At 59.7% G+C, this 27,986-nt stretch overlaps 5 protein-coding genes across 8 annotated transcripts; 3 read left to right on the top strand and 2 right to left on the bottom strand.

The window, feature by feature from the left end:
• Positions 1-1,637: 1,637 nt before the first annotated feature.
• COQ8B (coenzyme Q8B) lies at positions 1,638-6,783 on the bottom strand. 3 transcript variants are annotated; one of them, XM_032228271.1, is made up of 13 exons: positions 6,558-6,783; positions 6,412-6,478; positions 6,237-6,314; positions 6,045-6,143; positions 5,837-5,922; positions 5,479-5,619; positions 5,295-5,376; positions 4,960-5,053; positions 4,216-4,357; positions 3,998-4,105; positions 3,835-3,900; positions 3,541-3,627; positions 1,638-3,362 (listed from the first exon to the last, which is right to left on the bottom strand). In XM_032228271.1, exons 1-13 carry the CDS (start codon positions 6,756-6,758, stop codon positions 3,036-3,038), a joined length of 1,578 nt encoding a protein of 525 aa, XP_032084162.1. In that variant the 5' UTR covers positions 6,759-6,783; the 3' UTR covers positions 1,638-3,035. The 3 variants fall into 3 exon arrangements, with proteins under 3 accessions (XP_032084162.1, XP_032084161.1, XP_032084163.1); XM_032228270.1 differs by having other exon boundaries at positions 6,045-6,314; XM_032228272.1 differs by lacking the exon at positions 6,412-6,478 and having other exon boundaries at positions 6,558-6,766.
• Positions 6,784-8,211: 1,428 nt separating this feature from the next.
• ITPKC (inositol-trisphosphate 3-kinase C) lies at positions 8,212-17,491 on the top strand. Its single transcript, XM_032228138.1, has 7 exons — positions 8,212-8,440; positions 13,633-13,732; positions 13,854-14,067; positions 14,215-14,419; positions 15,117-15,218; positions 15,553-15,624; positions 15,887-17,491. The coding sequence occupies exons 1-7, from the start codon at positions 8,378-8,380 to the stop codon at positions 16,118-16,120; spliced, it is 990 nt and encodes a 329-aa protein (XP_032084029.1). The 5' UTR covers positions 8,212-8,377; the 3' UTR covers positions 16,121-17,491.
• On the bottom strand, positions 17,343-19,866 carry C12H19orf54 (chromosome 12 C19orf54 homolog). The gene is made up of 6 exons (XM_032228139.1): positions 19,529-19,866; positions 19,345-19,413; positions 19,090-19,214; positions 18,786-18,915; positions 18,527-18,597; positions 17,343-18,110 (listed from the first exon to the last, which is right to left on the bottom strand). The coding sequence occupies exons 1-6, from the start codon at positions 19,705-19,707 to the stop codon at positions 17,794-17,796; spliced, it is 891 nt and encodes a 296-aa protein (XP_032084030.1). The 5' UTR covers positions 19,708-19,866; the 3' UTR covers positions 17,343-17,793.
• A 132-nt stretch (positions 19,867-19,998) lies between these two features.
• SNRPA (small nuclear ribonucleoprotein polypeptide A) lies at positions 19,999-23,253 on the top strand. Of its 2 annotated transcripts, none has more exons than XM_032227956.1 (7): positions 19,999-20,098; positions 20,834-20,925; positions 21,237-21,409; positions 21,589-21,765; positions 22,114-22,284; positions 22,396-22,484; positions 22,747-23,253. In XM_032227956.1, the coding sequence occupies exons 2-7, from the start codon at positions 20,853-20,855 to the stop codon at positions 22,904-22,906; spliced, it is 843 nt and encodes a 280-aa protein (XP_032083847.1). In that variant the 5' UTR covers positions 19,999-20,098; positions 20,834-20,852; the 3' UTR covers positions 22,907-23,253. The 2 variants fall into 2 exon arrangements, with proteins under 2 accessions (XP_032083847.1, XP_032083846.1); XM_032227955.1 differs by having other exon boundaries at positions 20,001-20,098; positions 20,772-20,925.
• A 2,403-nt stretch (positions 23,254-25,656) lies between these two features.
• On the top strand, positions 25,657-27,815 carry LOC116515754 (rho-related GTP-binding protein RhoU-like). The gene is given in 4 exon segments (XM_032227960.1): positions 25,657-26,008; positions 26,212-26,270; positions 26,903-27,058; positions 27,060-27,815. Coding segments are annotated over 4 exon segments (681 nt in total). The 5' UTR covers positions 25,657-25,830; the 3' UTR covers positions 27,348-27,815.
• The last annotated feature ends 171 nt before the right edge of the window (positions 27,816-27,986 follow it).

The following is a 27,986-nucleotide window of genomic DNA, read 5'->3' on the forward strand; positions in this document are numbered from 1 at the left end:
ATGATCGGTTTTGTCATAGTTCAAAATCCTGATTTGTATGGCATTTTTTATCTTTATATCCTCTCAGAGCCATGAAGTGTTGGGCAGGAAGGCGGCATTCACCCTTGGAGGCCCTGTTGTGGGCAAGATTGAGGAGTTCCTGCTTTGGGCAGGCCTCTTTGGAAAATACCTCTAGCAGAAAAGGTGCTACGAGAGCGAGAACAGATGAAACACAGAACAGCCTCTTTCTTAAATCCTAAACTCAGGAGTCAGGTTTACCCAGTGCGGACAGGGGAGGAGGAAGGATCTGGAGAGGAAGAGCCCCCAGGAATTGCCCAGGGGAGGGGGAGGTTGAGCAAGTGGAGAAGCTCCATTGCTCCCCCCTCCCCGAACCTGCCACTGGGAGGGGGGCCAGAATGCTCTCGGCTGTATCGACCCCTGCCTTGCCCCAAATGCCGGCTTTGCTGCAGCCCCTTTAGTGATCAGCGGTGGGGGTGGGGCGAGCCAGGCCCCATGCAGTGGAAGTCATGGGGGCGCCTGGGAAGAGGGAGGCCACCTCCCCCCTTCACGCCGCCTCAAGCACAGTGGGAAGCCCCCCCCCCCCTTGGCCAGCCTGCTCCCACTTATAAGCAGGAAGCTTCCAGGGAGCGGAAGAGCTTGGGGACACACCAGGCCAGCAGCAGGCTGGGAGGGAGGCAGCGACTGGGAATGGACCCCCTCCCCCTCCCGGGCTATTTTTGCCCCCAGGAAATCCCCAGTTGATTTTCCAGCCCACCTCCCTTTCCCCAAAAGGCCTGAGCAGAAACCTGAGCCAAGGTGGAGGAGTGGTTAGAGTGCAGTACTGCAGGCCACTTCAGCTGCTATCTGCAGTTCGGCTGTTCAAATCTCACCGGCTCAGGGTTGACTCAGCCTTCCATCCTTCCGAGGTGGGTGAAATGAGGACCCGGATTGTTGTTGAGAGCGATATGCTGACTCTGTAAACCGCTTAGAGAGGGCTGAAAGCCCTATGAAGCGGTAGATAAGTCTAACTGCTATTGCTCACCCACACTCCTGGCTTGTCAGGACCCCACAGCCCAGGTAAAAGCAGCCGGTATCAGTAAACTATCATTCCCCCCCTCCCCGGGAGAACTCTTGCTCTGCGCTGCTGATGCTGGGAGTCCCAGCCGGGACGGCTGAGCTAAGCAGAGTCTGCGCAGGTTGCTTGAAACTTCCCCCAAGGGGCTCGGCGGTTCCGAGGCTTCGCTCCAAGGAAGCCCTTCGCGTCCTCACAAGGAGCCTCCCAGGAGGCAGAGACGGATCGGAAGATTTTCCCCCAGGAACGAAGAATTGATTTGCCGCATTTCCCAGCGTATAAGACGACTTTTTAACCCCAGAAAATTATTTCAAAAATCGGGGCTGGTCTTACACGGCTGGCATAAGGAAGGCCGTACCGAAAGCCAAAGGAAAAAGCAGCCCCGCCCCCGGGCCTCCCTTCGACAACCTCGCCGTTCCTCCCCTGGGCACGCGGGTGGATGAGCGCTGAGATGGGCTAGCAAGGCCCGGCTGGCGGAGGAAGGCGCTGAGCTCAACCTAGGAAAGCAGACCGGAGCCCTCCAGCCGCTCGTGGGTCGCCTTATGCGCGGAACATACGCCATGCTGAATTGACAACCGAAGAGGAACCGGGTTGAATTCTCCTGTATTTATAGAGTCCTGAAATGGACTTTTTAAAGGTTACAAAACTTGGCAAATGAAGATCCGTTTCTCAGGCAGGAGCCAAAGCGGGCATCCGTTTCCTCTGTGCCAGGCTCTCCCAAGCGGCTCCTGGCCCAGCAGAGGCAGCTCCCTGGCCCAAACTGCACCAGGCTGGGGCCCCCAGGGGGCAAAGGGCACCTGGCTGCCTGAACTGAGGAGTACAGAGTCCCAGCAGCACCTGCCAGGGGCTCCAGGAGAAGCCCTTCCTCTCTCCAGGACTGCTTCTGAAAGCACCCCCTGCCCCTGCCTCCAAGCACTGGGCACACGGACAGCGGATCCAGCCAGATGCTGCCCGAGGGCCTCCTTTCCCCGATGGGAGTCTGGGGCTGACTGGGTGGGGAAGACATGGAGGAAGTGAAGGTTGCTGTGGGCCCCCTGCCAGGGGGCAGCTGCTCCCCAAAGTTCAGAGCAGGGAGGTCAAGAGGGCTGCCCCCCCACCTTCAACCACCAGCCCCTGCTCCCTCTCTCCGGGTGGGAAGCAGCTGAGGGCCTGCATGCCGAGAGCAGCCGCCTCCCCAGGCACCCGCGTGGGTATCTTCCCCTGACCAGCAACTGGGCCACTCTGGGCCTTCCCCCCCGGGGGGGTGTCAGAGATTTCTCCCCCCCTTCTCACTGCTCTCCGTGATACTCAGACCCAAGGGCCCAAAAATGGATAAAGGCACGGAAAGGCTGCCCCCCCCCCCAATCCCATGGAGGAGCCTTGGGGTGGCTCAGCCCCATTTGATCTACAGCCTCCGAGATGGTCAGTTGTCTTTATTCTGGCTCCTGGCCAGCCTTTCACAAACCCAGAGGTCAGGTGGCCCCCACAAAAGCTGTTGAGAGGTAAACCTGGTCAGCCTGTTGCTGATGCTCCTGCACGGGAGCCATCACCCCCTCCGGCAGGGCAGCCTGGACACTCTGCTCTCCTGCAGAGCTCCTCCAGAATGTGGTCCGTGCTGGCTGGGGAAGATGGGAGTGATAGCCCAACCTATCTAGAGGGCAGCAGTTTACCCAGAGCTGCGCAACGGACACCCGGACAAGACACCCAGTGACAAAAGGCCCTTTTCTCTTCCCTCTGCAGCCCCGGAGTCAGTTGTCCTTTCCCCTGTGGGGCAACCCACAGCCCCCCGTGCTTCCCACAGAAACGTGGCAGAGAAGGCTGTGCTTGCGGCCCCGAAGCAGCAGGGTTTCCTGGGAGAGGAAGGCTGGTTCCTGGCCCAGGGAGGGGACGGAGGACGGCCCTCTTCACTCCTTACAGGGAGCTGATCTCTCAGAAGGCGCTGCAGACACGGGGGGCCACCTGAGGGCCAAGGCAGCCGGGACCACGTGGAAGTGGGCGGAGACCCTCAGCCCAGCCTGGAAGGGGCCTCCCCCTGCTCCTCTGCCGAATGGGTGGCACCTTCCTGGCCCGTGTACCGGCTGTAGGCCTCTTCAAACATCTCCCGGCAGGGCACGGTGGCAGCGAGACGGGCACAGAGAAGGAAGGCCCCGGCCATCTTGCGGTGCAGGGAGTAGCTCTCCTCTGGGGGCGGGCACAGGCGGTGCTGCAGCATGACAGGGATCAGGTCCTGGACGCAGCGGGTGGTGTCCTGGGCGCGGAAGTCAAAGGGCCCCGGGGCCGAGAAGGCCTTGCCCAGCTCCATCACCGCATCCACGTGGGCCGCTTCAAAGACCTGGGGCGAGCGGGGAGGGCAGCTGCGGTCAGCCGGGCAGCCTCCCTGCCTTCCCCAAGGGGCGAGGCAGGCAAACGAGCTCCTCGGGCTCATGGAGGGGGTGCAACGGCTACCCTTCCAGCCCCCCAAAGACCCTTGTAAAGCTAAGCCTCCCATTCCTCCCTGCTACCGAACTTGCCTGGCTTTCAAATCCCGTCAGGAATCCCAGGTCCTTTGACTTCTGAAGCACTTTCTCTCTGTCGCCATCAGCAGCGGCTCTCACCACCTGGGCACGGAGAACAGCCTTCAGGCCCTCCCTGCTCGCCTCCTTCCTCCTGTGGCCCCCCTCCTGCACCAAGCGTGCCAATGGGGCGAGCCGGCCCACCACGGGGCTCATGAAAGGAAAGGAGGGAACCAGGGTGGGTGAGGGGGGCCTCTAGGAAGGGCCCTGCCACAATCGCCTGCACGGCCTGGGCAGAAACTCAGGACTTGCCTCAATGTAGTGGTCAGTGAACTCCTTACGAAAATCCCGGCTAGCTCCGAAGTCCAGCAGGGTGACCTGCAAGGAAGGTGATGCTGAGGGTCACGGCAACGACAGCCCTCCCCCCACAGAAGGGCTCCCCCCATGGCCCGGCTGGAATCGAGGGACGGCCCACCTTGTGCCTCTCCGCGTCATAGAAGAAGTTCGCCCAGTTTGGGTCCGTCTGCATGAACCGGAATTCGAAGAGCTCCCGGAGGCAAAGGCGGAGGATCTGGGAGCAGATCTGGTGGGGAGGGGGGAGAGGCAGCGGGGGGGGGGGGGTTATCATGGGCAAGAGGGTCCCCGAGGGGAGACTTTGCCGCTCTGACGAGGATCCTGCCCAGCAACCCTCACCTCGTTGCGAGCCTCCTGGTCCAATTCCTGGCACTGGTCCAGCGGGATTCCCCCCACCAGCTCCATAGACAGCACTCGCTTGGTGGAGAGCTCGTCCACCACCTCCGGCACCTCAAAGAAAGGGTCGCCTTCCAGAAGCTGCCTGGCAAAAGAGAGCCCTGTTGGGACCCCTGCCAGAGCCCCCCCCTCCCCCGGGCAATGAGCCTCTGAGGCCCAAGAGGCCAGCAGGGAGAGCTTAGCGGGGAAGCCCCACGCAAGAGTCGTGTCAGCTTCTGCCTTGCTATTACTTCAGCTGCCATGAACGGGGAGGGAGGGCTGGTATTTGGGAGGGGTTAATTGATGTGCTGGAGGAATGTTCTAGGATGTTCGAGATGCTCGGATGGCGCATGCGTGAGAGCTTCCCGCTTAGACTAACGGCCTCGACATTCCATCTTCGTGATGCCTGTTTGAAGTTATCTCACACCTGACACTTGAAGGACTTATGATTGGCCTGGAGCTATGATCCTAAGGGGTGGGGAATGGACTATTCTATATATCAATCGCTTTCGCGCCTAATTAAGTAGACTTTGCTTCGCAACTGCTTGCTTACCATTTGTAATTAGTAAAAGTACTTTGGATTTCCAATCCATGGAGTCTCTTAGTCTTTCTTTCCTAATTATGTAATGGAGTGACGCTGACAAGTCGGCCGTGAACTGGGTGTCGTGAGGCCGTCGGCCCAAGGGCTCCCACCCGGCCACAGCCTACCTGAATCTCTTGGTGCTGCTGGCTTCCCGCTCGTAGTCGCACTCCCTCTCCAGCTCCTCCTGCAGGACCCGCAGGGTACTGTCTGCAAAAAGGCCTGGCAAAGGAAGGGCGGAGGAGTGCCCAGCTTCACCTTCTGCCCTTCCCCAGGGTTCCTCACAGGTGGCAAGTGCCTTCCTCGCAGGGGCACGAGGCTGACAGCAGCCACATTTTTAGGGACACGGATGTGGGCAGGGCAACAGCTGATCTTCTGGGAGTTGATCCTCGCCCCAAGACCCAACTCTCGTGCCCGTCAGAAGCCCGAGAAACGCATCCCAAGCTTTATCTTTCCCCTTTACCTGCTGGGAACATCGTGCTCATCCTGAGTACCGACAGGAGGTTGTCCATGTCACTCCGGATGCTCTGGGCAATTCCAGGGTACTGTAAGAAGGAGGGTTGGAGGAGGAGGTGTTAGAAGTGGGGCAGGGCATCCCGCAATGGTTACCACCTCTTCCCCTCCTGGGCTCCTTCCATGGCCCTTACCTGGATCTTCATTGCCACCTCCATCCCGTCCTTCAGCACTCCCAGGTGCACCTGCCCCACAGAGGCAGCAGCAAAAGGCATTTCGTCGAAGGAGGCCACTTGCTCACGCCAGTCCGTGCCCAGTTCTTCGGACAGCACCCCCTGGAAGGGGAGGATCGCACAGAACGGGGGGGGTGTTTTGGGGGGGTGGGAGTTGAAGGTCAGCCAGCCAGCAAACAGCTGCGTTGATGGCTGCCCAGGCAGACCCCTCCTCTGCAGAGTCTAGCTGCCACTGCCCTCCGTCCTGCCCCATCACTTGGAACTTTCCAAGGGCTAAAAGCTGACACCCCCCCCCCCCCACTCCACATCAGCAACACACCATCATCTGCGAGGGTGGCATGAAATCTGCACTCTGCCGGACTCGCTCAAAGACCTGCTGCAGCTGGGGGCTGAGGAAGTAGCTGTCTGTGGGGAGAACGGAGGGTCCCCATAAAGCCCACCTGCCACGAGGTTTGTAACAGACGGCAAAAGGCTAAATATGGAGCTACCCCCCCACCCCATATGGGAGGCATCTGCCCCAGCCCCACCTTGGATGCTTAACATCTGGCCGATCTTGAGAGCCGCCCCTCGCATCCTGCACAGAGTGTGGACAATCCGCTCGGCGTTGGCTTCCGAGACGCTGCTCTCTGCGGGGAGGGAAGCGCTGCGGAGCCGAACTCTCAACAGGGTGGGCCCTTCCCCCCCCAAAGCCCCAGGCTCAGTCAGGCGGCATCTCTTACCGGAGGTGCTTCGGTGGCCCCGGAGGGAATTCCGCACGGCTTCAACCAAGGCCCCGAAGCCCAGCCCCACGGCCAGCCCTGCGGGGAGAGGAGGGTGCAGGGCCTTCAGCGGGGGAGGAGCGGGGCCGCCGCGGAGGTCGCCCCAAAGGGAGAAGCCCCCTCCCCCCCGGCTCACCTCCCACGGCGGCCAACCGCCCGACGCGCGTGACGGGCACCTTCCTCTCCCGGGCGCGCTCGCTCAGCTGCGGAGAAAGCAAGTCAGGCGCCGCCTGGACCGGGCCCCGCCGGCAGCCGCCCCGCCCAGCCTGGGGAGGGTCTCACCTGGGGCCTGGCCTGGGCCGCCCCCGCGCTCTTCCGCCTCCGGGCCTCGCGGGCTCTGCGCACCTCCTCCGCGCTCAGCCCGCGCAGCCCCGCCGACCGGTGCAGCGCCGCCCGAGCGGGAGAGAGTCCGCGCGGCCGGAGGAGGAAAGGAGCGCCGCCGCGGAACAGCGCCCGCCCCGCCGCGCTGCCCCGCCACCACATCGCCCCGCGCCTGGCTTCCGCCCGGAAGTGCCTGCCTCCCGTGCGCCACTTCCGGCCGCGGCCAGGCCCGCCCTTCCCGCCGGGCGCCCGACGGCAGGCTGCCGCGCGGTCCTAGCGCTGGTCGTCCGACGGCTGAGTCGCCCACCCCCCGCCCCGGCAGGGAGCGCGGAGCCCTCGGGCGGGCGGGCGGAGGGGAACGGCGAGCGCCCCGGGAGAGTCGCGCTGGGCGAGGCCGGGAGGCGGTGGCCCGGGCGTGCGCAGGCCCTGCGTGTGTCTTCAGCCCTGGTTAAGAACTTTAAAGCTTTTAAAAAATTATGTTGATTGTATAAAACTTGAAATTTGAAACTTGAAGATTGATATTGTTAATAGAAAAAGGATGGAAAAGAAATGATGTATTGTTTATTTTTAAAGAAAAAGAAAAATTATATTGTTTGTACTTGTTAAAAACTAGAAATTGGAAAATAGAAGAAAAGTAATATGGCTAAATTGGAAATAATGGAAATATAATGTAAAATGAATTATGTCTTTCGGTGGGAATGTTAAAGGGGGAATTCCGACAACTCTCTGGTCACAAAAAATGTTTATTATGTAACAAAAATAAATAAAATGAAATGAATAACGGGGGGTTCTTCGCTCTGTGGGACGAGGGAGTCATGGACGGGGGTCCCGGAGCGTCTCTGACTAATTGTGCTACATGTTTCCTGGAGGAGCCGCAAGAGATTCAGGGAACATTTGCATCTTTTCTGCCGGGGAAGAAGCAGGACTCGCTCAGGCCTCTTTCCCAGCCCTCTTCCCTCTGAGTCACGCCAGGAAGAGCTGCGGCCGACGGCGATGCGACATTTGCTGACAGATATGTCAGAGTGGGGGGGGGGGGGAGGCGTAGCACAAAACCCCCCTGACCCCAGAAGAGCCAGCCAGGCAGCCTGAATGATGATGACGCAAGGTGGGCAAGATGTGCTGTGAGTCACCCTGGATGACTCTGCACCACTTGTGAAAGGGGCACGGCCAAAGGTCCCAGACCCCGGGGCAGGATCGGGGGGGGGGGCGCTGGGGCAGGCCCAAACTCGGGGCTCTGGGGTGCAAGTCCACCCACCGGAAGAGGCCTCCCGAAGCCCCCTCCCCACTTCTCTCTTGAACCCCAAGGGGGCGAGGGGCGCTTTGGCCAGGACCTGGGCCGGCTGAGTTGCAGCGTAGAAGCCCCCAGGCCCCTTTCCAGGGCTCCGCCAACGGGTGGGTCGGGGGCTCCAGAGTGTGAGCCCATCAGCCAGGATGAAACGGGCCTTTTCTCCCGGCGGCACCGGCGGTTCCCGCTGGGCCAAGGCGGGGGGCGCGGCGGGGGCCGTTCGGGAAGGCGCCCTCCGGCTGGCCGAGGCAGGAGGGAGGGGAGCGGGGGGCCCGGACTCTCCGGACGGGCTCTGCGCCCTCCGCAGCTGACTCCGGGCATCCGCAGGCGCCCCGCCCCTTCCGAAGCCCCGCCCCGCCTGAGCCGGCAGCCGCTGCGTCCCCGGGGCAGCCTCACCTCCGCCAGTCCCCGCGCGGCCGCCGGGCGACCCTCCTGCGGCCGGACGACGCCCAGCGCCCCGCGGCGGCCACTCGCCGGCAGCCGGAGCGGGAGGGCGATGCGCCTGGAGACCGCCGCGGGAGAAGCGCCCTCCGGAGGGGACGAGCGCGGGGACGCGCAGGTGAGGCGGGGCGGCGGGGCAGCGTCTGGGGGGGGGGATGCTCCGCCGCGGGGCGAGGCTTGGGCCGGCCTGGCCGCTTGGGCGGGCAGGAGCCCGGGAGGGGCGAGGGGAGGGCGGCCGCCCCGGGGAGATAGCGGGGCGGTGGGCGGGACGCTCTGAGAGGTTCCCCCGAAGGATCGGCGCCCCGCAGCCGAGCTGCCTTGGTCAGAGAGCTGGACCCCGGTGCCCGGTGGGAAGTGGGCCAGCGCCGGGTCCCCTTCCGGGCATTGGGGCTCAGCTGCTTTGGCTCGGGGTTAGGACGGCTGGGCCACCGCGTGCAAGCAGCCTCGGAAGCTGCTGGTTGGGTGGAGAAGGGCCTGGGCTGCCCTGGAGGGGAGCGGCTCTCCCCCGGGTCTCCCGAGGGGCGGGCAGGGATTCAGCTGTGATTTGGGCTTTATTATTCCTGCATTCCGCTTGTGGGGCTGCCCAGATCACGCGGAGACTCTGGGGAGGGGGCGAATTCCAAACAAAGTACGATTACTAAAAGCATTTTAAAGACAGCGCAGTAGCAGCTGAAGACTCAGCAAAGGCCTTGGAGGAGCCGAGGCTTCTGCACACACTTGGGCCCAGCAGCACCAGCCACCGAGGCCTTCCAGAGGGCAGCAAGGGGAGCTCCAACCGGATCCTCCTCCTCGGAGGGAGATGCTCCGGTGAGCAGGTGCCGTGGCAGAAAAGGCCCCTCCTCCCTCTTGGCTGATGGAACCGGCAACAGGCCTCTCCGCCCCTCCTGTGGCAGAAACCACCTGGGAGTAAAGGAGGTGACCGCAACAGGCAGCACCTTGAACTGCCTCACGGACTCCCACTGAGAGCCAATGCAGCTTGCAGGGTGTTGTGTCACGTGCCAAATGTCGCGGGCACCAAAACAACAACAAAGTTGGGAACGATGTTGCTACTGAGGATAACCAGCTAGGCTCCCTTTCATGGCCACAGCTGGATTCTGCATCCCTCGGGCACAGGGTTTCTTTGGTAGCCGTGGCAACATGGAAGAAGCTTGCCTCTGGGATGCTTCCTTCCCAGCCCCACCTGTGGGTGTCCTGGCAGTGTGATCCTGCTTTCAAGGCCTTGGTGATCAACTCCTAGCAAGTGGAGCCGCCAGCCGGGGAATCCTGCTGCCCCAGGAGGAGGAGATTTCCCCATCGCGAGGTGCTATCTTGATGGACCTTGATCTCCCATCTGGAGGGATCACAGGTCGAACCAGATCTAAAGGCGACACAGGCTCAAAGCAGAATGAAGTCTCCCATCTGCCAGCCACAAGTCAAGGGTGGTCCTTCCCTTGTTTCACAGCCCCTCCTGTGCCCCCTTTCCCTTCGTGTACTCCTACCCCACAGAGCAACAGCTGGCCCCACGGACTCAGGGCAGCAAAGCATTTCCAGCTTTACAAAAGCTGAGCGACTCAATCAACGGGCTGCTTGTTCTGAATCCTGGATCTTCTGCGATTTCTCATCAGTTCAGCCACATTTTCTGGCTTTTTAAAAACTTGGTTTCCATGAGTCCCCGGCTGGACTCGGCAGGAGAGGGAAAGGTGCTTGCCTCCTGCCCTTCTTTTGGGGTGATGAAAGGGACCCCGTCTCTTCCTGGCCCCTCTGGTCCTCCCAGGAAAGGCCCAGGGCATTCTTGATGGATCAGAGGCTTTTTCAATCCTCCTCCCCAAATGGGGGGCTGACTTTGGGGACGTCCAGAATTCCCAGCCAGGTAGACGGTAGATGTCTTTCCTCTCCCAAGGGTGGGGCCGCACTTTCCGTCACGTGTTTTCCCGGAGAATCAGAGGCAGGTGGAAAGTTGTGCATCGGAGCCCAGGTCACCTGATCTACCTTGAGAGGAGAAGAGGAAGCGGGGGGAGGGGAAAAGGCTGGTAAAAATTCTACTTCAAATAAATACCCATCGAGTTCTGGTTCTCCTTTGACTCGGGGAAAATCTGCTCTAATCACCTGTCTTCCTTTGTTTCCTGGAACATACAGAGGACTTTTTTTCTATCTGTGAGGCACCTGACTAGCTGCTTCTGCTGCTCCAGGTTCAACGGCTTCATCTCCAGCTGATTCAGGTGCTTCTGGCCGTGGAGCCGTGCGCGCCTGATTCATGCCAGCTGGAGGGCTGAACTGGACCCGGAGCTCCGGCTGTCTTTTTGGGCATGTGCCCATCCAGGCTCTTGCAAAGGGTGGGAAGCAGAAGTGGGGGGGGGGAGCATCCTGGCAGACCCAGAATGGCCGGAAGCCCCTTTCTGTGGGCATTTGAACTACAAAAAGGGCTCAGTGCTTTCTATGAAGCTTAAAGTGTGGCTTAGCCCCCTGAATGGAAACCCTTGCAAAGATCCCAAAGGCTGAAGGAGAGCAAAAGGGGGTTATTTCTGTAAGCCAAGATGCCTCGGTTGTCGGGGGTCTTCGGGCAAAAGAGTATTTGGGGGATCCTCTCCAGAAGATCTGGATGCATTCCGGCCAAGGCAGTGGTGCTGAATGTGGTCCTGTGAAGGACCCTGAGAGAGGTGGGGGCAAGACAAAGAGACCCCCCCCCTCATCCAGGTCCTGGTTGTCCCAAAGGTGCTTTTTCAAAACGCAACTGGACTTTCTTCTTGCTTGAAGATGTTTCACTTCCCATCCAAGGAGCTTCTTCAGTTCAAGCTGCTTTGAAGGCCGGTGTAGATCAAGGGTGATCTTCCCCACCTGTGGCTCTTTTCCAAGCATTTGGACGCAGACTGAATACTGACTGGGGAGACCAACCTCCTTGGCACCTTCCCCCTCAGCCTGGAGAGGGGACATTGGTGCTGCTGACATTCAAGGAGGATGCGCCAGGAGCATTTGCCGAGTTCAAAAGAGAAGAGTTTATTACTGCTAGAGTGGCAAGGAAGGGACGGGGCTTGCTCTGCGGAAGGGCCGAGGGTGGCTGCTCCTCCTGGCCAGCTGCACAAAAGGCCTCCCATTGCCCAAGAGGATCCTTCTGGAAGAAGGGAACTTCTCGTCCTGAATCGCTGGCAGGTGTTTCCTGGGGGCTGGGGGCGAATGGCTGAGCTGGTGGGGGTGGCTGTGTTCCTTGCTCGGTGGAGGAGCTGAAGGGCCGAGCGTGATGGTGGCTTTCCTCCAAGGGCAGAGGGGGCTCCAGGGCTTTCGAGGGCCACTCCTTGCACGGCGCACACAGTCCTCTGAAGCTCCTCTGCCAGGCACTGCGTGGGCATCCTCCGCTGAGATCCCCCGGCTGTGCCTTTCCTGCCCTGCGTGGAGAGAGAACCTTGCAGGGGCGCCCAGGAACGGAGCTCATCGCACCTTGCAGTTCCCTTCCGGTCCTCCTGCTTGAGGGGCAACACGGGGCCCCTCAGTTGTGCCTGAATTACCTGAGAGTCCGGCCAGATGGTGGTCCTTGGCCTTAAGCAGAGCCTGGGCGCCGTCAGGGGCCTCCGGGGCAGAGGGGCCTTGCTCTCCAAGGACTGTCCTCTTGACGGTCCCCTTGCTCTCACTTTGCCTGTCATGGGAAATTCCTTGCAGCATCCCCGGATGCCTTCTCCTCTCTGCCCTTCCTTTCCCCACTTCCAGGAAAAGGGAGGGGCCACGGGTGGCATCAGCATCATGCCAAGGGGCGTGGCCAGGAAAGCAGCACATAAGCACCCTGGGCAGGTGCCCACCTCTTCTGGCTGGAGAACCAGCCTTCCTGGCCTGGGGGAAGTCATGGGGAAACTGGACAGGGGGCCCTTTCCGGTGAGTGTCCCCCTCTTCCTCAGAGCTGCAGGGGGGGGGGGGCGGCAAATGCTTTCTGTCCTGGGAAGAAGAGAGGAAGGGGCTGCCTCACAAGGGCCCCCTAGGCACTTCCCCACTCTTTCCAGCCACACTCTGCCTGAGGTTTTGTCCAGGCTTCTGCTGGGGATGGGGGACACTCCCTCGCCTTGGAGGTGGGGAGCAGATGTCCCCCTCTCGGTTGACTGGCTGCTCTCTCCTATCGGGGATTGGGAATAGCTGGCTGTCAGCACAAGACCGGCCTGGGCGCCTTAAGGGGTGGGGCTGGTGGGCTCTGGCTTCAGCCGTGCTGCAGGTGTTCCCTGGCAGGCTGGTCTCCCCCGGAGGTTTACGAGAGAGAGATGGGGAATCTGGCACTGCCATCCTTGCCGATGCTGCTGCCCAAAGCCCGTCCTGTGCTAACCAGGTGGCCGCCTTGGGCTTCCTTCCAGATTCTCATGAGGCTCCCTGCCCCCTTGTTCTGCCCAGCCCCACCCAGAAGCCCCGAGGAGGCCGTGGGGCTATTGCACCAGCCGCTTCCTGCCCTCCATTGTGGTTTGGGAGCTGGTGGCTTTCTCAGCTGAGGGAATGGATTTTGTCAGCCGGTGCCAATGGGGACGTGGCCAGGCAAAGGGTCCTCCTGCCTGGCCCCCTCCCTGTCCTGATATTGTAGACAAAGGGCCTCCTCCGTGGAGGGCATTTGCCCCCTGTGATACAAGAAGAGCACCATCTTTGTGGTTTATTTTGACAATCCATCCTCCCTCCCATTCCTCTGGCATCCCTCTCCACCTTCTCTAAGCTCTGCCAAGCAGGATCTTACCCTCTGCTGGGCCCGGCTTTACTTGGGGATGCTGTGGGGATATAGAGGGGGCCAGGACTGGATTTGGGTGCCCTTGGTGGCTCCAGTTCCCCTGAGAGGGCCTGCTCTCGGGCCCCTTCTGTCTTTGGGTCTTCATTCCAGGTCTTTGAAAGGATCTCAGAAGGAAACGGAGGGAGGCAATTAAAGGCAGTAACAATTGTGCATTATGGACATTGGAACTCATTGGAGAAACTAATATGTTATTTACATATCCTACGTGCTGCTTTTGCTTGAAGAATCATAGGAAGCAAATATGGCGGTCCCGTTTTGTATTACGATAACCCTGTGAGGTGGGCTCCTCAGCCAATGAGCTCCAAGCCTTTCCAGTCCATTTTCCCTTCTGGTCCCTGTCAGGCTCAGCCTCTCCTGCCACCTTGTTCTTTTGAGAGACCGGCTCAGGTGGGACAGCAGGCCCCCCCCTGCAGCATGGCTGTTCTGTACCAGACGCTTCCAAGGGGCCGCCTGACCTTTGGGGTCTCCTCCGTCAAGCTCTCAGACGTGAGCGAGATGCTTCTTCTCTCTCCCTTAAAAAGCCCCATTTCTCTGAGTGTGGGGCAGCCCCCCCCCTCACCCTGCTCCCTCCGCTTTGCCTGCAGAACAAGCCCTGGGAGAAGCTGAGGAGCCTGGTGCAGTGGTCGCCCTGCGTGGTCTCCTTCCGGAAGCGCTACCCCTGGGTTCAGCTCGCTGGCCATGCAGGTAAAGAGCGCCCGCCCCTTGCCCTGGGAGGAGGCCGGGTGGGCGCCTTCTGTAGGGGACGAGGCCCCCGCGGGACTCCCGCCAAGGCTTTCCTCCATCCCCCCCTCCCCCTCCCCTTTAGGTAACTTCAAGGCCGGGGATTTGGGCCACGTCTTGAAGAGACACTGCTCCAACGAGCAGCAGTGCCTGGAGCGCCTGGGGGGCGATGCGTTGCAGCCCTTCGTCCCAGCATATTATGGGATGGTGGAGCACGATGGGGAGCCCTATATCCAGATGGAGGACCTGCTTTCCGGCTTTGAGAACCCTTCCATCATGGACTGCAAAATGGGCGTCAGGTGAGCCTTCCTTTGCTCCCTGGTGGGGGACTGGACTCGGCTGCAGATACCCTTCAGGGGTATGGGGGGGGCAGCCTCCTTGCATCTTCCGCAGAGCTTTGCCCCCCAAAAGCCTCCAAGGCCTCTGTCTTCTCCCCACCTGTGCAGGACGTACCTGGAAGAGGAGCTGGAGAAGGCGAGGCAGCAGCCCTGCCTGCGCCACGACATGTATGACAAGATGGTAGCAGTGGACCCTTCCGCTCCCACCCCAGAGGAGCACGCCCAGCGTGGCGTGCTGAAGCCCCGCTACATGCAGTGGAGGGAATCGCTCAGCTCCACCAGCTCCCTCGGGTTCCGCATCGAGGGCATCAAGGTGAGCCGGGACTCCTCATTGGGAAGATCAAACGCTCTAAAGCGCCAAGGCCTGGCTGCCTCCCGCTTGATTTCCAGGGAAGCCCAGTTCATGGCTGGGGAGGGGCTTTCCCCTTGCCCAAGCTGAGTTGCCTTCTGCCCAATGGATCCTGGCGGCTCTCTTGGCCCGTTTCTCTGCCATCGGACACTCTGCTTGAGGAGAGACTCGAAGGGATCCCTGCCGGAACCAAGCATGCCTTGTGCAGTGGTGGGATTCCATTTTTTTTACTACCGGTTCTTTGTGCATGGCTTGGTGGGGGTGGGGGTGGTTTGGAGGGCGTGGCAGGCGCAGGATGCTGCAAAATCTCCATTTCCTCCCCATCAGCTGGGACTCCAGAGGCAGAGAAGAGATTGAGGGCGGGGCCAGCTAGAGGTGGTATTTACTGGTTCCCCAAACTACTCAGAATTTCCGCTACCGGTTCTCCAGAACTGGTGAGAACCTGCCGAATAACACCTCTGGTCTTGTGCCCAGGCTGGCTCCCCCCCCCCCCGGAGCATAAGCAGTGGAGAGGAACCCCCCTCCCATGCAGACCAGCAAGATTCTGCTCCTAGAGCCGTCTCCACAGAGCTTCCTCCTGCTCTTCCTCTGGAGTCTGCTTTCTGATCTAGGAAAAGGCTGACTAGTCTCTTCCTCCCCCCCCCCCCCCCCGCATCCCCAGAGGGCCAGTGGCACCTGCAGCACCAGCTTTAAGAGGACCCGGAAACCTGAGCAGGTCGTGGAGGCCTTTTGGGACTTCCTGGACAAGGACAAACGCCTACTGGTGAGAATCCAGGTTCTGCCCAGGGGAAGGTGGGACTTGGGGTGCTTCCCACTCCGAGAGCCCCCGTGGGAGGGCCCTTGACAACATTTCCTCAGTCCTTCCGCTCTGTCTGGGGATCTGCTGCAGAACTGCTCCATTGCTCTGGCTTTGATGGCCTGGCAGTCCCAGCAGCAGAGCCTCTCACGGGGGTTGAAGATTCAGCCGCTTTGTTGCTCCAGCATGTGAAGCTCTGAGCTGAGCTAGGGGCCTCTTCCCTGGACAGGGGGTCGGTGGGAAGGATCCCCAGCTCAGCTTGCGGTTGCTTCATTCCCAAAGGTCTTTCCTTTCTCCACAGAGCAGTTACCTGGACCAGCTGCAGGAGGTGAGGGCGGCACTGGATCAGTCCAAGTTCTTCGAGGCACACGAGGTGCGTTTTTGCCTTTGTTTGGGGAGAACCTCCCAGAAGGGCAGCCTTGCCCCATTACCTGGATGCCTCTTCTGGCTAGGTTGGCACATGTTAGGATTAACAAGTGGCATCCTTCTAGCTTGATACTTTGGCTGGTTCAGTGAACCCTCTTTAGATGCCTGGGAGCAACTCTGCTAAGCAAGATACATTTTCAGGCATCTTCAGGCGGGCATCTGCCTGGCACCTTTGTGGCCCGTGCTGAGTCCCCTCTCTCCATTTCCAGGTGGTAGGCAGCTCCCTCCTTTTTGCGCATGACAAAACGGGCCTTGCCAGAGTCTGGATGATTGACTTTGGCAAGACGGTGCCGCTGCCTGACAAACAGACTCTGACCCACCGGCTGCCCTGGGTGGAAGGCAACCGTGAAGACGGATACCTGTGGGGCTTGGAAAATCTCATGGCAATCATGCAGAGCATGCTGGGAAAACCAGACAGCGCCACGGACGCAGGCCCGACGTAACCAGAGGAGCAACATATTGCCAGCTTAGTCCCAGTGACTCTGACTTAGTTTCAGCCAGAGACCCCAGGAATGTCTAGGCTGGGACTGCAGCTACCGGAAGAACCTGGCAGCAGCATTCCGAATGCCCAGCAGTCAATCCTTATGGAAGCGCAGGTGGCCAGAGGCCCCCAGGACAGAGTTGGGGTCCTGGCCTATCTCTTGGAAGCCGCAACCCCAATGTACAGAGAATACCCTGGCGCTTTGAGAAGGCAGCAAAGCTACAATTTTTGAACGAGCGGAAGGAAGAGAGTTAAGAGTACCAACGCTGACATTTCTTCTTAAAAGAGGAGGGGGCACTTCTCAAACACCCATCGATCAAGAGGCTTTATGGTGCAAAGCCCTCTTGGGCATCTTTCCATGCTTGGAAAAAACAGCTCAGCCGAAGAACTTCCATGTCACGCGCTGGATGTAAATGTGTATAGAAACATCATGATGAAAATGGTTCCTTTTGACCTTCCTTTCAACCGTGAGACATGCCCTGTCTCTGCACTAGGAATACAAAGGGGGATCGCTAGGAAGGCTCTTCTTTATTGGTTCCCCTTCATTAACCAATCAAAAGAACACCTAGAATGGCAAGCCTGATTGGGGAGGCTTGCAGGGCTGATTAAATAAATACGTTCAAACGATCCACGGCTGGCACTCTAGGTCAGAGATCCCCAACCTTTCTGGGTTGGCAGCCTGGAATGGGGGGGGGTGAGAAAGAGGGGGCGATTTGGGGGGGGGCACATGCATGGGTTGAGCGCCTGGGGTGTTTGAGACGATGCTCACGCAAGTGGGGCTGTAAATGCTCGTGATGTAGTGACGCTCACTCAAGTGGGGCTGTGAGCGAGCACAAATGCATGCAGACTGGCTGGCCCTCATGCAGACAGGTAGTGATTAGGCCACTTCCTGGTAGTGGCCCATGGCCCACAGGTTAGGGACCCCTAATCCAAGAAAAATCTGGAAAGAGCATCTCAAATTCAAAATGACCTTTGCCTTGCTGGCTCCTTGGAGGTGGGAACTTCAAAGCATCCAAAACAAGCCATTTCTTACAGTCACTTGGCACAGAAGGAGGAAGGAGAGGCTGTTTTAAAAGCTAGGCATTTTAAGGTAAAGTTTGTGGGCCGGCTGTAAAGAGTGAGGGAGTTGTGACGGCTAAGAGGGAGGGAAAAGCAACCAGCGAGGCTCTGAATATCACCCAGTCCAAGGCCCAACGTGTCTTTATTAACACCAGCACAGGGTGAAAAGGCAGGCCGTCACTTGACTTTCACACCAGCATTTCTATTCCCCCCTGCTTTGTTTCAAAGTTGGCTTCATTTATAATCAGAACAGTAAGCTATTCTAATTTCTAAAGGCAAAAAGAGGACATTTAAGCTAAAGCCTTTCCTCCATTCTTCCTTCTATTGAAACACAAAGTTCTAATGCCAGGTTGGTTGGCATAAGCGAGCTCCAAATATAAGCTAGTCTCTCCCCAACCTTGTTCAGGCGTCCTGGAGCTTTGCATGAAGGAAGGACACCTCTTTTTCTTGCCCCCTAATGTCCCTGTCTCAAGGCATTGCTAAATGTCAGCAGTTCCCATGCATTTGTCTAAGACCCTTTAACAGCCCAATGGTGCTTCTGCAAAGCTAGTGCCAACTTGATGCCACCAGAGCGCCTCATGCCTTTGGCCGCAGCAGCACCGCTTGTCCACACAGTCCCTCTCGCACGCCCCCTGCGGGCACAATGTACACCTTCCCGTCGGCTGCCCGCTGGGGACTGAAGCCCGTCAGCTGGCCGTTGCTCTCCTGTATCTGAGCATAGCTCCACAGCTGGTAGCGGCAGCTCTTGCCATGCTTTGACAGCAAGTAGGTCTCAGCAACGGCCTCCAAAGGGATGGCTGAAGCAGTGTGGCTGGCATGGAAGAGCCCCGGGATGTCTTCGTCTTCCTGGCAGGCAGGCAGGCGGAAGTTACTCTTCAGACCAAGCAGAGCTCCTGGGAAAGAAATGAGATATGGGGGTGGGAGAGAGATTTCTGGGCCTTCAGTAGAACGGGGGGAAGGGGGGGCTGTCTTTACTGCTGTCCACGCAGGCCAGTGCTGATGCTGAAATCTAACCCTGTCCATGGCCACATGTCCTTTCCAACCCACCTCCCCTCCACAACAGAGATGCCTTAGGATCTGAACCCCCCACCCCCCAAAAACCTGGTCATCCGTCAGTAGTGCTGTGACCACGATTCCCAGAATCCCCATCCAGGGACATGGGTGGGCCATGCCGCTCTTCCCTGTTTCTCCCCCAAAGCAAAGCACAGATCTCTTCTCTGGGACACCCCCAGATGAACCCCAACCCACAATTCCAGTGTGGCAACAGCCCCCCCTTGTGGACGGTTAACAACCAGCCAGCAGAGCATACCAGAGGCAACAGCCCAGTGAGCCTTGTAGCCCTTCCGGAGGCAGGGCTCGTGGTTGTAGTCCTCGTCGTAGCTGCGGTAGGCATTAAGGGAGACTTTGGCTCAAGAGGAAGCTCCCCGGTGGTACCGGCTGATTTGGCTGAAAAGGCTCTTTCTCCCTCTGGCAAGAGGCCCGCTGAAAGTCTCAGCTTTCTCAATAAGCAGTTTCAAAGTTCAGAGAAGCCTTGAAGGAAATGGAAACGCTTCCCTAGAGAAGGATACGGTATCAGCACAGGGAAGCCAGCCCTGAGATGTTGAAGAATCCTGTCATGGTTCTGTCCTTGCAGGCCTCCAGAGAGCAGCTCTGCTTTACAGGGGAAGACCTCCTCGGCCAGCTTGGCCATGTCAGCAGCTGAGGGGGTGACAAGTAGAATGCTGGGGCCATTACAAAGGAGCCCCCGACCCAACTGGCGCCCTGCGTAACGGGACCCAAAGGAGCAGCTGAACCAGCGGTTCGCCCGCTGCCGCCTTCTCTCTAGAGCCGAGAGGTTTGCGGGGCGCCTGTTTGTCTTTCTCAGCTACTGACCTGAGAACATTTCTCCTTGTGCCGTGTAGCCTCTCTCCAAAGCCACCTGCCGAATTCTCTCCAGGGGAACCTCCGAAGACAGGCCGAGGTGAGCGCCGGCCATCCAAAGGGCCACCAAGCCACACCTGCAGGAGGAAGAAAACCGAAGGCTCTCGGCTGCACAAAGCCCGGCATCCTTTCATCTTCAGCCGGAGGGACTAATAACACAGGAAAGGGCCGGGCCAGGCCCCACCAGCTTCTCCGGGCGATACTCACTGCGGGCCCTCCTGGATGAGGGACGGGACGGGCCGGAGGAACAGCAACCACGTCAGATCCCGGCTGAACCTGCAACAGCAGCAGGGAGGCAGCCTCAGAGCCCCTGCCGAGCACCAGCCTTCGCCGTCCCCCCAAGCAGCGGGCTGAAGGGCGCCGCCCAGCGCACTAGCGACGGGCTCCCTACCGGGCCTTCTGCCGCCGCAGGAGCTCCCTCACCCCGCCGCGGTCCCCGACGCCGCCCGCCTGCTGCGCCGTCGCCAGGAGCAATGCGGAGCCCCGCGGGGGGGGCGGCGGCGGCGGGGGGGGCAGCGGGGGCGGCGGCGGGGGGCTTTCCGCTGCCAAACTCCGCATGACCTCCGCCATGACGCCGCAAACCCAGCGGGTCAAAGGTCACGGAGCCTTCGGCCGAATCGCCATTGGTTAGTTAGGCGGTACTCGGATTGCGTCATCCATTCGCGTCAGTGAGGATTTCCCATCTTGTGACGCGCCGATCTTGGCCCGACTTGATTGACCAACCAATCGAACATTGCGGCTGGGATGATGGGCGGGCTACATCCCGGAAGAGGGCTTCCTAACCCAACCCCAACTGGGGCGGGAGTAAAGGTAAGGCACGCTGGCCATTGGACGTTAGCGAGGCAGGAGGAAGTCGTCATCTCCCAGCGGTGATTGGCTAACGGCCATCCAATAGTGGAGGACGCGAGGACGGATCGGCGGGAGCGCTTTTGAGCGAGCTGACGCGGCCTGCGCAGGATCGGTGAGGAATCGGGCGAGTGGGGCGCCATCCGCGGGTGGGGTGGCGGTGGGGGCCAGGCGCTGGCCGGATCCTACCGTCGAGGGCGGCGGACTGGGCTCTTCGTTTTTCCGAGCCCCCCCCCCGCCTCCTTGGCTCCTCGGGGACGGGGGGGGGGGTAAGCTCGAGCACCCGGGGTAGCAGCCGTCGCCGCTCGAACGGAATTGGAAGGGAAAGGCGGAGGGAAGGGGAAGCGGCGGTCGCGGTTTCTTGGAAGGAAAGTGGATGCCGGGCACATTCTACACAATACGTGACAACGTTTGGTGCCCTCCGAGGAGGAGGAGGAGGAGGAGGAGGAGGAAGGCTCGAGCGGCATTAGATCCGTTTGGAGGAAGGCGCTTTCCTTGCCTTCCGCCCTGCCCCTCCCGTCAAGGCGCTCTGGTGGCCTCCCGTCCACTTCATGCTTTACCGAATGGCCTCCTTTCCGCTCTCAGCTACGCGGTCTTGGTAACCGGGACCCACAGCCTCCTCCCGTTCCGTCTGTGGAGCGTTGGGGAGCGGGTGGCCTTTTCCTTGGGGCTGGCTGAGAGTTCCGATTCAACTGAGTCTCTTTTGAGAGTGGGCGGCATACAAAATGTAATAAATAATAATAAAATAATAACTTCCCCGTAATTGAGCTCTTTCTCTTGTTTTACAGTTTCGTCTCTTAACGAAAAGATTAATTGCTTCGCTTGGTTGAATCTTTCCATTCCCTGCCAGCCTCAGCTTTGCGGTTGCCATGGCTGTTCCAGAGTCCCGGTCCAACCACACCATCTACATCAACAACCTCAACGAGAAGATCAAGAAAGACGGTGAGTTGGGGGTGTCTTTAGGGGGGGGGGGCTTTTGCCTTAAGGAGGGCTGCAGTTTCCTTATTGACAGTCTATTTTGGGATCAAAGATTCTGGAAATGAAGACGCATACTTGGGGGGGATGAGCGTATATAGCAGCACCTGTACTTTGTCTGCAAATTCTGCTCATTTTCTCCCTAGTATTTATGGAAGGACAAGAACTTTCCCAAAGTTGAGGCGTCTTAAGAACACAGTGACCAACTTGTGTTTTGACTGCAGGAGATACGGCTGTGCAGCACAGAGCAAAAGTTAAAAATGTTCCTTTTTCTCCAGAGCTCAAGAAGTCCCTGTACGCCATTTTTTCCCAGTTTGGGCAGATCCTTGACATTCTGGTGTCCCGCAACCTGAAAATGAGAGGCCAGGCCTTCGTCATTTTCAAAGAGATTTGCAGCTCCACCAATGCCTTACGCTCCATGCAAGGGTTCCCTTTTTACGACAAGCCCATGGTGAGTAACCGCCGTTTTTGGTTTTGGGGGAGGGGGAAGGCAGGTGGCTCTCCTGGGAAAGGAGATCTCATTGCCGTCAGCCGAGTGCCTGTGCACTCCCGTGTGGCTGGGCCTTTTCTGCCATGGGGGAGTTGGCTGGCCAGGCGGTGGGTAACTCAGTGCTTCCTCTCCATACCCAGAGGATCCAGTATGCCAAGGCAGATTCCGACATCATAGCCAAGATGAAGGGGACTTTTGTGGAGAGGGACCGCAAGAGAGAGAAGCGAAAGCCGAAAGGCCAGGAGGTGCAAGTAGTTAAGAAGCAGATGCCAGGAGCAGCTGCCCCAGTTGCCCCCTCTGTCCAGGGCACCGTGCCGGTGAGTGCCTGCCTCTGGGCACTTTGGGGCCAGCTGGTTCTGGGGAAACCACTCCTCTGCTTTCCTTCAGGACGCTTTCCCTATCCAAGACGAAGCCCAGAGCCTGGCAGAGTGTAGGGGGATTGTGGGTTCCCCCCCCCCCACTTAATGCAAGCAGACTCTGAAGCGTGAAATTTCCCCTCCCCCGGCCTGGTCTTGTGATTCAGGGCTTTTGGGGAGCTTTATGCTGGCTTCCGAATGGGAGCCGTAAGAGTTGGGGGTCTCTGTGCCTTTTGGAAGGGTGGGCCCCAGGGCTGGCTTTGCTGAGGCCTAGCATGAACTTCCCTGCACCCCTGGCTTTCTCCTCAGGGCATGCCCCCCATGAACCAGGGCCCGTGTGTGATGCACCACATGCCAGGGCAGCCCCCTTACATGCCACCTCCAGGCATGATGCCGCCACCTGGCATGGCACCGGGCTCCATGCCCCCAGGGGCGATGCCACCACAACAGATGCTGCCAGGACAGATGGCCACAGCGCAGGTGAGTGATCCCTGGCCAGCTTGGGGTTGGTTAATTGGGTAGGAACCCCTTGGGGGGGGGGTCTGAGGGCCTTCAGCAATCGGAATGGTGGGATGTTTCTTTCCCCTGCAGCTCTCAGAGAATCCGCCTAACCACATCCTGTTCCTCACCAACCTCCCTGAGGAGACGAACGAGTTGATGCTGTCCATGCTCTTCAACCAGTAAGTTCTGCTCTTTGGGGGAGGGACCGGGCAGGGCTGGCAGCGAAGGGCTGGACGGAGGTTGGACTTCCCTTCATGCTCTGCGCGCACCAGCCTTTCCTATGCTGATGCCCGCGAGAGCCTCTTCCTAATGCAAGAATCCTTTTTGGACTGACGGCCTCTTGAACCCCCCTCAGAGAGGAGGGACTCTGCGGCCCCCTCCTCTCCCAAGTTGCCAGTCTTGCAGATTCAGCTCTGAGCTGCCCGCTTTGCTTTGCTGCAGGTTCCCCGGCTTCAAGGAGGTGCGATTGGTGCCCGGGCGCCATGACATTGCCTTCGTTGAATTCGATAACGAAGTGCAGGCTGGTGCTGCCCGTGATGCCCTCCAGGGGTTCAAGATCACCCAGAACAACGCTATGAAGATCTCCTTTGCCAAGAAGTGAGGCCCCGTCCTGAGGCGGGGGCATTTCCTGAACTGTTGCCCTTTTATTCTCTTTTTTGCCTGTAAAATTGTCTATGTTGTTTCCCTAATGTTGCCTCCTGGGCAGGTAAGTGTGTGTGTGTGTGTGTGTGTGTGTGTGCGTGTGTCTGCATGGATGAGTGAAAGAGAGAGAAGCTGCAGCTGCATGGAAGGCAGGGGGAGCTGTCTGTCTGTCTGCCCGCTGGGTGTGTGGCGTCTGAAAGGGAGAAGCCGATTCTTGGCAAAAGCTTTGTACCCAGAGTCTGACGGCCAGACATCGCACCTGGAGCTTTTCCTTTCGCCAATAAACCTGTGTTCCTTTCTTCTCTCCCTTGGCTTTGGATCTTATTGACCAGAGGCTTGCCCCGTGGGGGAGGGGAGCAGCACCCAGCTTGGCCTGGCACTGCGGTTCGTAAAAGAGCCGCCGTTTGCTTTTGATTGAGAGCACAGGTGGGTGTTGATGTTTATTCAATTTGTATGCCACCCTATTCCCGAGAGACTCAGGGCGGCTAACAAAGGGGAAGGGGGGGGATACAAACAGGAAAACAGAAGACAGACAAATTAAAACACAGCAACAGTCGCACCAATTCGAGTGGGGCTGGGAACTCATCAGCCCCAGGCCTGCCAGAACAACCAGGTCTTAGTGGCTTTGCGGAAAGCCAGAAGGGTGGTGAGGGTCCGGATCTCAACGGGGAGATAGTTCCAGAGGGCCGGAGCAGCCACAGAGAAGGCGCTCCCCCGAGGAATTGCCAGCAGACACTGGCTGGCGGATGGAATTTGGAGGAGGCCTAATCTGTGGGATCTGATCGGTCGTAGGGAGGTGAATGGCAGGAGGCGGTCTCTCAAGTACCCAGGTCCAATACCACGCAGGGGTTTAAAAGTAACGACTAGCACCTTGAAGCGTGTCCGGAGCCCAGTAGGCAGCCAGTGCAGCTCGCGGAGGATAGGTGTAACATGGGTGTAACAATCGCTCACGCGGCTGCATTCTGGACGAGCTGAAGTCTCCGAATGCTCTTCAAGGGCAGCCCCATGTAGAGCGCATTACAATAATCCAGTCTTGAGGTGACGAGGGCGTGAGTGACTGTTCGAAGGGCCTCCCTGTCCAGGTAGGGTCGCAATTGGTGCACCAGGCGAACCTGGGCAAATGCCCCCCTGGTCACAGCCGACAGATGATGTTCTAAGGTCAGCTGTGGGTCCAGGAGGACTCCCAAGTTGCGAACCCTGCCTGAGGGGCGTAGAATTTCATCCCCCAGCCTGGGAGACGGAGTACATAGCCAATCTTTGGGAGGGAGCATCAATAGTCTTTCCAGAGGGGTTTTTATGCTGCTGCAAAACTGCCAGAGGCAGGTATTCAACACTTGGCTGCAAGTTTGGAATCCTAGTGGACAAAGGTTTGGACTCAGAAGGGGGGGCGGGGGGGGGGGGGGCCTTCGTGACCAAGAGCTATTGAAGTCTTGCAAAACCGAAACCTTGATGGGAGGGGCTTAATCCCGCGGCCTGCAGGAAGGGGAGCCAGTTCTGCTTGAGAGCAAGTCTTTGTCCTCAATTGCCCGTAGGGATGAAGAGCAGCAGCCTTAGAGGCTCCGGCCCCTGGGGAACTGCCAGGGCTCCAGAACGTTGGAAAAGGCAGCCGGGGTTGGGGCTATTCAGATTTCTGGGGCTGGGACTGTATCCAGCTCAGGAGTTCAGGAAGATGCGGCTTCCCCAAATGGATGCCACTTTTGGCTCCCCTCCTGTCAAAGGCAAATCTGCTCTGTCCCTCGTGGCCAGGTCCTCCAGTGCAGAAAAGGCCCGTAAGGCTCGGGCCCCTCCCTGTCCCCCCAAGTAGGAATAGGGAGGGGCCATGGGCCCCCAGCCAGAGCTCAGCTCTTTCCAGCTTCCTGGGCGGCCAAGCAGAAGGGCAGCTTGTGAGATGGGTTGCCTGGTGGCCCTGGGGCTCCTGCTGCCCAGAGTCAGCCATGCTCCGCCTGCCTCCAGCACCTGCCAGGAGATCTGGGCAGGAGGGCAGGCCGGGCTCTTTGCTCCCAAGACCAAGGATTGGCAGCTCTGCTTCTTCCTTTCGGGATCCCTGCCCAGGACTGGAGCGGTTCCTTGCCAAACGGGTTTTGCAGGATCCTGCGGGGTGGGGCGGGGCAGGACATGCTGGGGGGGGGGCGATGGGGGAATCTGCCGAGGAGCAGACGGGAGGCTGCCAGAGCACAGCAAGCAGCTGACCATCCGGGGGAGGGGCTGGGGGTTTCCTGCAGGGAGACCCAGCCCCAAGAAGAGGGGTCTTCCTGCTAGGCCTGAAAAGCAGGAACCCCCCCCCCCCCAACAACCTCAGAATAAAAAAAGTCTAGCCAGAAAGGGACAGAGAAACCAGTGGGATCTCCTTCAGCGACCACTAAGAAGGTCCTCTGAGCATGAGCAGAGTGCTCCCAGCCAGGGAGGACCCTCCCCCCCTTGCCCCTCCCCTGTCCTTCCTCCTGGGGGACCTGGCCAGAGTCGCCCCTGCTGGGCAGAAAGCCCCCTTCGGGATGGAGTTGGCGGAAGCTCGAAATCTTCCCGGGCAGGAGGGCAGTGAGGCCGAGCCCCTTTGCCCGGGACTGCGCTGCCGGGCGGTCCTCGGGGAGGTTGCGGAGCCCAGTTCTTGTAGCGTGGAGGGGAAGAAGCCGCCGCTCGGGATTCGCCGGGACCTCCTGGAGTCCCCGCCCGGTGCGCGGCGCTCCCTGCTGGAAGGCGCGGCCGGGCCGGGCTCCCCTCCCTCGGGCTGCCGAGGGCGCGCGCTCAAGGCCGGCGGGTCCAGGGTGCAGGTGCCGGAGATCCGCGCCCCGCAGCCAGCGGGCGTGGCCAGGCAAAGGAGGCTTCTCGCCTTCCAGCTGCCGCCCAGCGCCGCAGTCGCCGCCGCCGCGCTCCGACGGGTCGCCCATGCAGCTGCCGCCGGTGCCTCCCCACCGTCCCCGAGCCCGCCGACGGCGGCCGCTGCGGGCCTTGGAGTGCGTGTTGCTGGGCGACGGCGCGGTGGGCAAGACCAGCTTGGCGCTCAGCTACAGCACCAACGGCTTTCCCACGCGCTACGTGCCCACGGCCCTCGACCGCTTCTCCGGTACCGACCGCCACGGGGAGGGCGCGGCCCTAGGCCGGCGCCGCGTGCTCAGGCTGACGGGGGGGGGGGGGGGAGGGCGGGTGCAAAGTCCCCCGCGGGAGGCCCGGACAGGAGGTCGGCGGGTCGCCCCCCCCCTTCCCCGCTTCTAACCCGCGGAGCCCTCGGTCTGCCGGCTAACCGGAGCGCATGTTGTGTTTCCCCAGCTGTGGTCCAGGTGGACGACGCCCCCATCCGTCTCCAGCTGTGCGACACGGCCGGGCAGGTAAGGGCTTGTCTGGAGCCCCGGAAGGCGGCGCCTGGCAACGGGACGGGCGGGGCCCTCTCGGCCGGGAATTCATCCCCCGCGCGCGGCGTTGTTTTTGCGGCCGGAATCGCTGGCCTTGGGCTCGAGGCGTCTCGCAAAAGTGGATCTCCTCGGAGTCCTTTGGAAGCGAGCGGCGCTCAGTCGCAGGAGAGCCTCCCCCGGGCGGAATCCCCAATGGAGAGTCCTGCTCTCTTTGGGCCCCACTCGGCTTCCCTCCCACCTGGGATACACCGGGGTCCCCAGAGCCCCACTCCGGAGAAATTGGGGGGGGGGGCTTCACTGGCCTCCACCTTCTTTTCACCCCCCAGGACACTCTGCACACTCCCAATCCCTATGAGGGTTTATGACATCATTTATGCAATGAGCAGGTGGAATTCTGCTGCCGAAGAGGCTGGTCAGGGGGTGGGGGTGGGGGCTTTGAGGGCCTCCTGTCCAAGCTGTGATGCTGGTGTTGCATCCCAACCGAACTTTGGCCAGGCTTCCTGTCTGCTTGGCCCGCAGCCTCTGTTTGCAAAGGCCCTGGGTGGGGGTGGGGGCAGCTCTAGGAGGGAGTCTCTCCTCACACTGTGCCCTTCCCGCTCTGCTGGCAGGAGGGATTTGACGCCTTGTGGCAGGCCTGCTGCCCGAAGGCCGACATCTGCTTGCTCTGCTTCAGTGTGGTGGCTCCCACCTCCTTCCGGAACATTGTGGACAAGTGGCATCCGGAGGTGCGTCGCCACTGCCCTTCCACCCCGGTGCTGCTGGTGGGGGACCCAGACAGACCTGCGCCAGGATGTCAAGGTGCTGATTGCCCTCTCACAGCGCCAGGAAAAGCCAGTGCCTCCTACAGCCGGCCGCTCTCTGGCCAGGAAGCTGGGCATGGCTGGCTACGTGGAGTGCTCGGCCCTCACCCAACAGAATCTGAAGGAAGTCTTTGACACCGCTATCGTGTTGGGGCTGCGGGCCGGTGAGGACCCCAAGGGGCAGAGGGCCCCCCCCAGCTGCATCTGGGCCCTCTCCAAAGACTGGTGGAACAAATACGTTTGTGTGCGGTAGCCTTGGAGACAGCATCCTGCGCCCCCCGCCCCATGGATGGGGCCTGGCGCTGGCATCCTTCATGAACTGGTCCATTCTGGTGCACTGCTCCTGGGTCGGGGACCCAGAGGCCCTGGGCTGTGCCCCCCCTGAAGCATAATGCCTCTCCCCAGCCTGCCATCTGTGGCAAAAGCCTCAAGCGGGGGAGGGCTGCCTTTGCAGGACAGGACTCACCAGGGTTCTTTCCAAGTGCCGAGGGAAGGACAGATTCTCTCTTGCTGAGCACAACAAAGGGAAAAAACAGCCCTGGGTCCTTCAAGGGCAGAACCGACCGGAGCACCTGCCATCGTGGACATCCAAATGATGGTGCAAAGCTTTGATCGAGGAGTTGATTTTATTGTAAACAGAAATGCATAATCCAATAGTTTGATTTTGAGAAGTGAAATGACATGCTTTAAAAATATGGTTAACAAAATGCTTCAGAGAACAGTGCTAACTGGATTTTTTTTTTATCACTCACATGTGATGGGCAAATCCCAGGCCTTAATCTCGGAGCCCTTGTGTTGGCCAGCCAGGTGACTTTTAGTCCTCTTCTCTACCTTGAGATCCCTGGGGGGGGGGGGTGTTGCTAATCCCATCCTCTCTTTATCCTCCTGGTCT

Source organism: Thamnophis elegans, chromosome 12 (assembly GCF_009769535.1).
Source record: "Thamnophis elegans isolate rThaEle1 chromosome 12, rThaEle1.pri, whole genome shotgun sequence".
NCBI lineage: Eukaryota > Metazoa > Chordata > Lepidosauria > Squamata > Colubridae > Thamnophis > Thamnophis elegans.

Coding starts and splice junctions, on each gene's coding strand:
- COQ8B (XM_032228270.1), bottom strand. CDS start 6,758: ATGTGGTGGCGGGGCAGCGCGGCGGGGCGGGCGCTGTTCCGCGGCGGC. Junction 5,054..5,294: donor GAGCACGATGTTCCCAGCAG/GTAAAGGGGAAA, acceptor TTCCTTTGCCAG/GCCTTTTTGCAGACAGTACC. Junction 4,358..4,959: donor AGCAGCACCAAGAGATTCAG/GTAGGCTGTGGC, acceptor CTCTTTTGCCAG/GCAGCTTCTGGAAGGCGACC.
- SNRPA (XM_032227956.1), top strand. CDS start 20,853: ATGGCTGTTCCAGAGTCCCGGTCCAACCACACCATCTACATCAACAAC. Junction 20,926..21,236: donor CGAGAAGATCAAGAAAGACG/GTGAGTTGGGGG, acceptor CTTTTTCTCCAG/AGCTCAAGAAGTCCCTGTAC. Junction 22,485..22,746: donor CTGTCCATGCTCTTCAACCA/GTAAGTTCTGCT, acceptor GCTTTGCTGCAG/GTTCCCCGGCTTCAAGGAGG.
- C12H19orf54 (XM_032228139.1), bottom strand. CDS start 19,707: ATGGCGGAGGTCATGCGGAGTTTGGCAGCGGAAAGCCCCCCGCCGCCG. Junction 19,215..19,344: donor CTCATCCAGGAGGGCCCGCA/GTGAGTATCGCC, acceptor TTCCTCCTGCAG/GTGTGGCTTGGTGGCCCTTT. Junction 18,916..19,089: donor ACAAGGAGAAATGTTCTCAG/GTCAGTAGCTGA, acceptor TCACCCCCTCAG/CTGCTGACATGGCCAAGCTG.
- ITPKC (XM_032228138.1), top strand. CDS start 8,378: ATGCGCCTGGAGACCGCCGCGGGAGAAGCGCCCTCCGGAGGGGACGAG. Junction 14,068..14,214: donor GACTGCAAAATGGGCGTCAG/GTGAGCCTTCCT, acceptor CCACCTGTGCAG/GACGTACCTGGAAGAGGAGC. Junction 15,219..15,552: donor ACAAGGACAAACGCCTACTG/GTGAGAATCCAG, acceptor CTTTCTCCACAG/AGCAGTTACCTGGACCAGCT.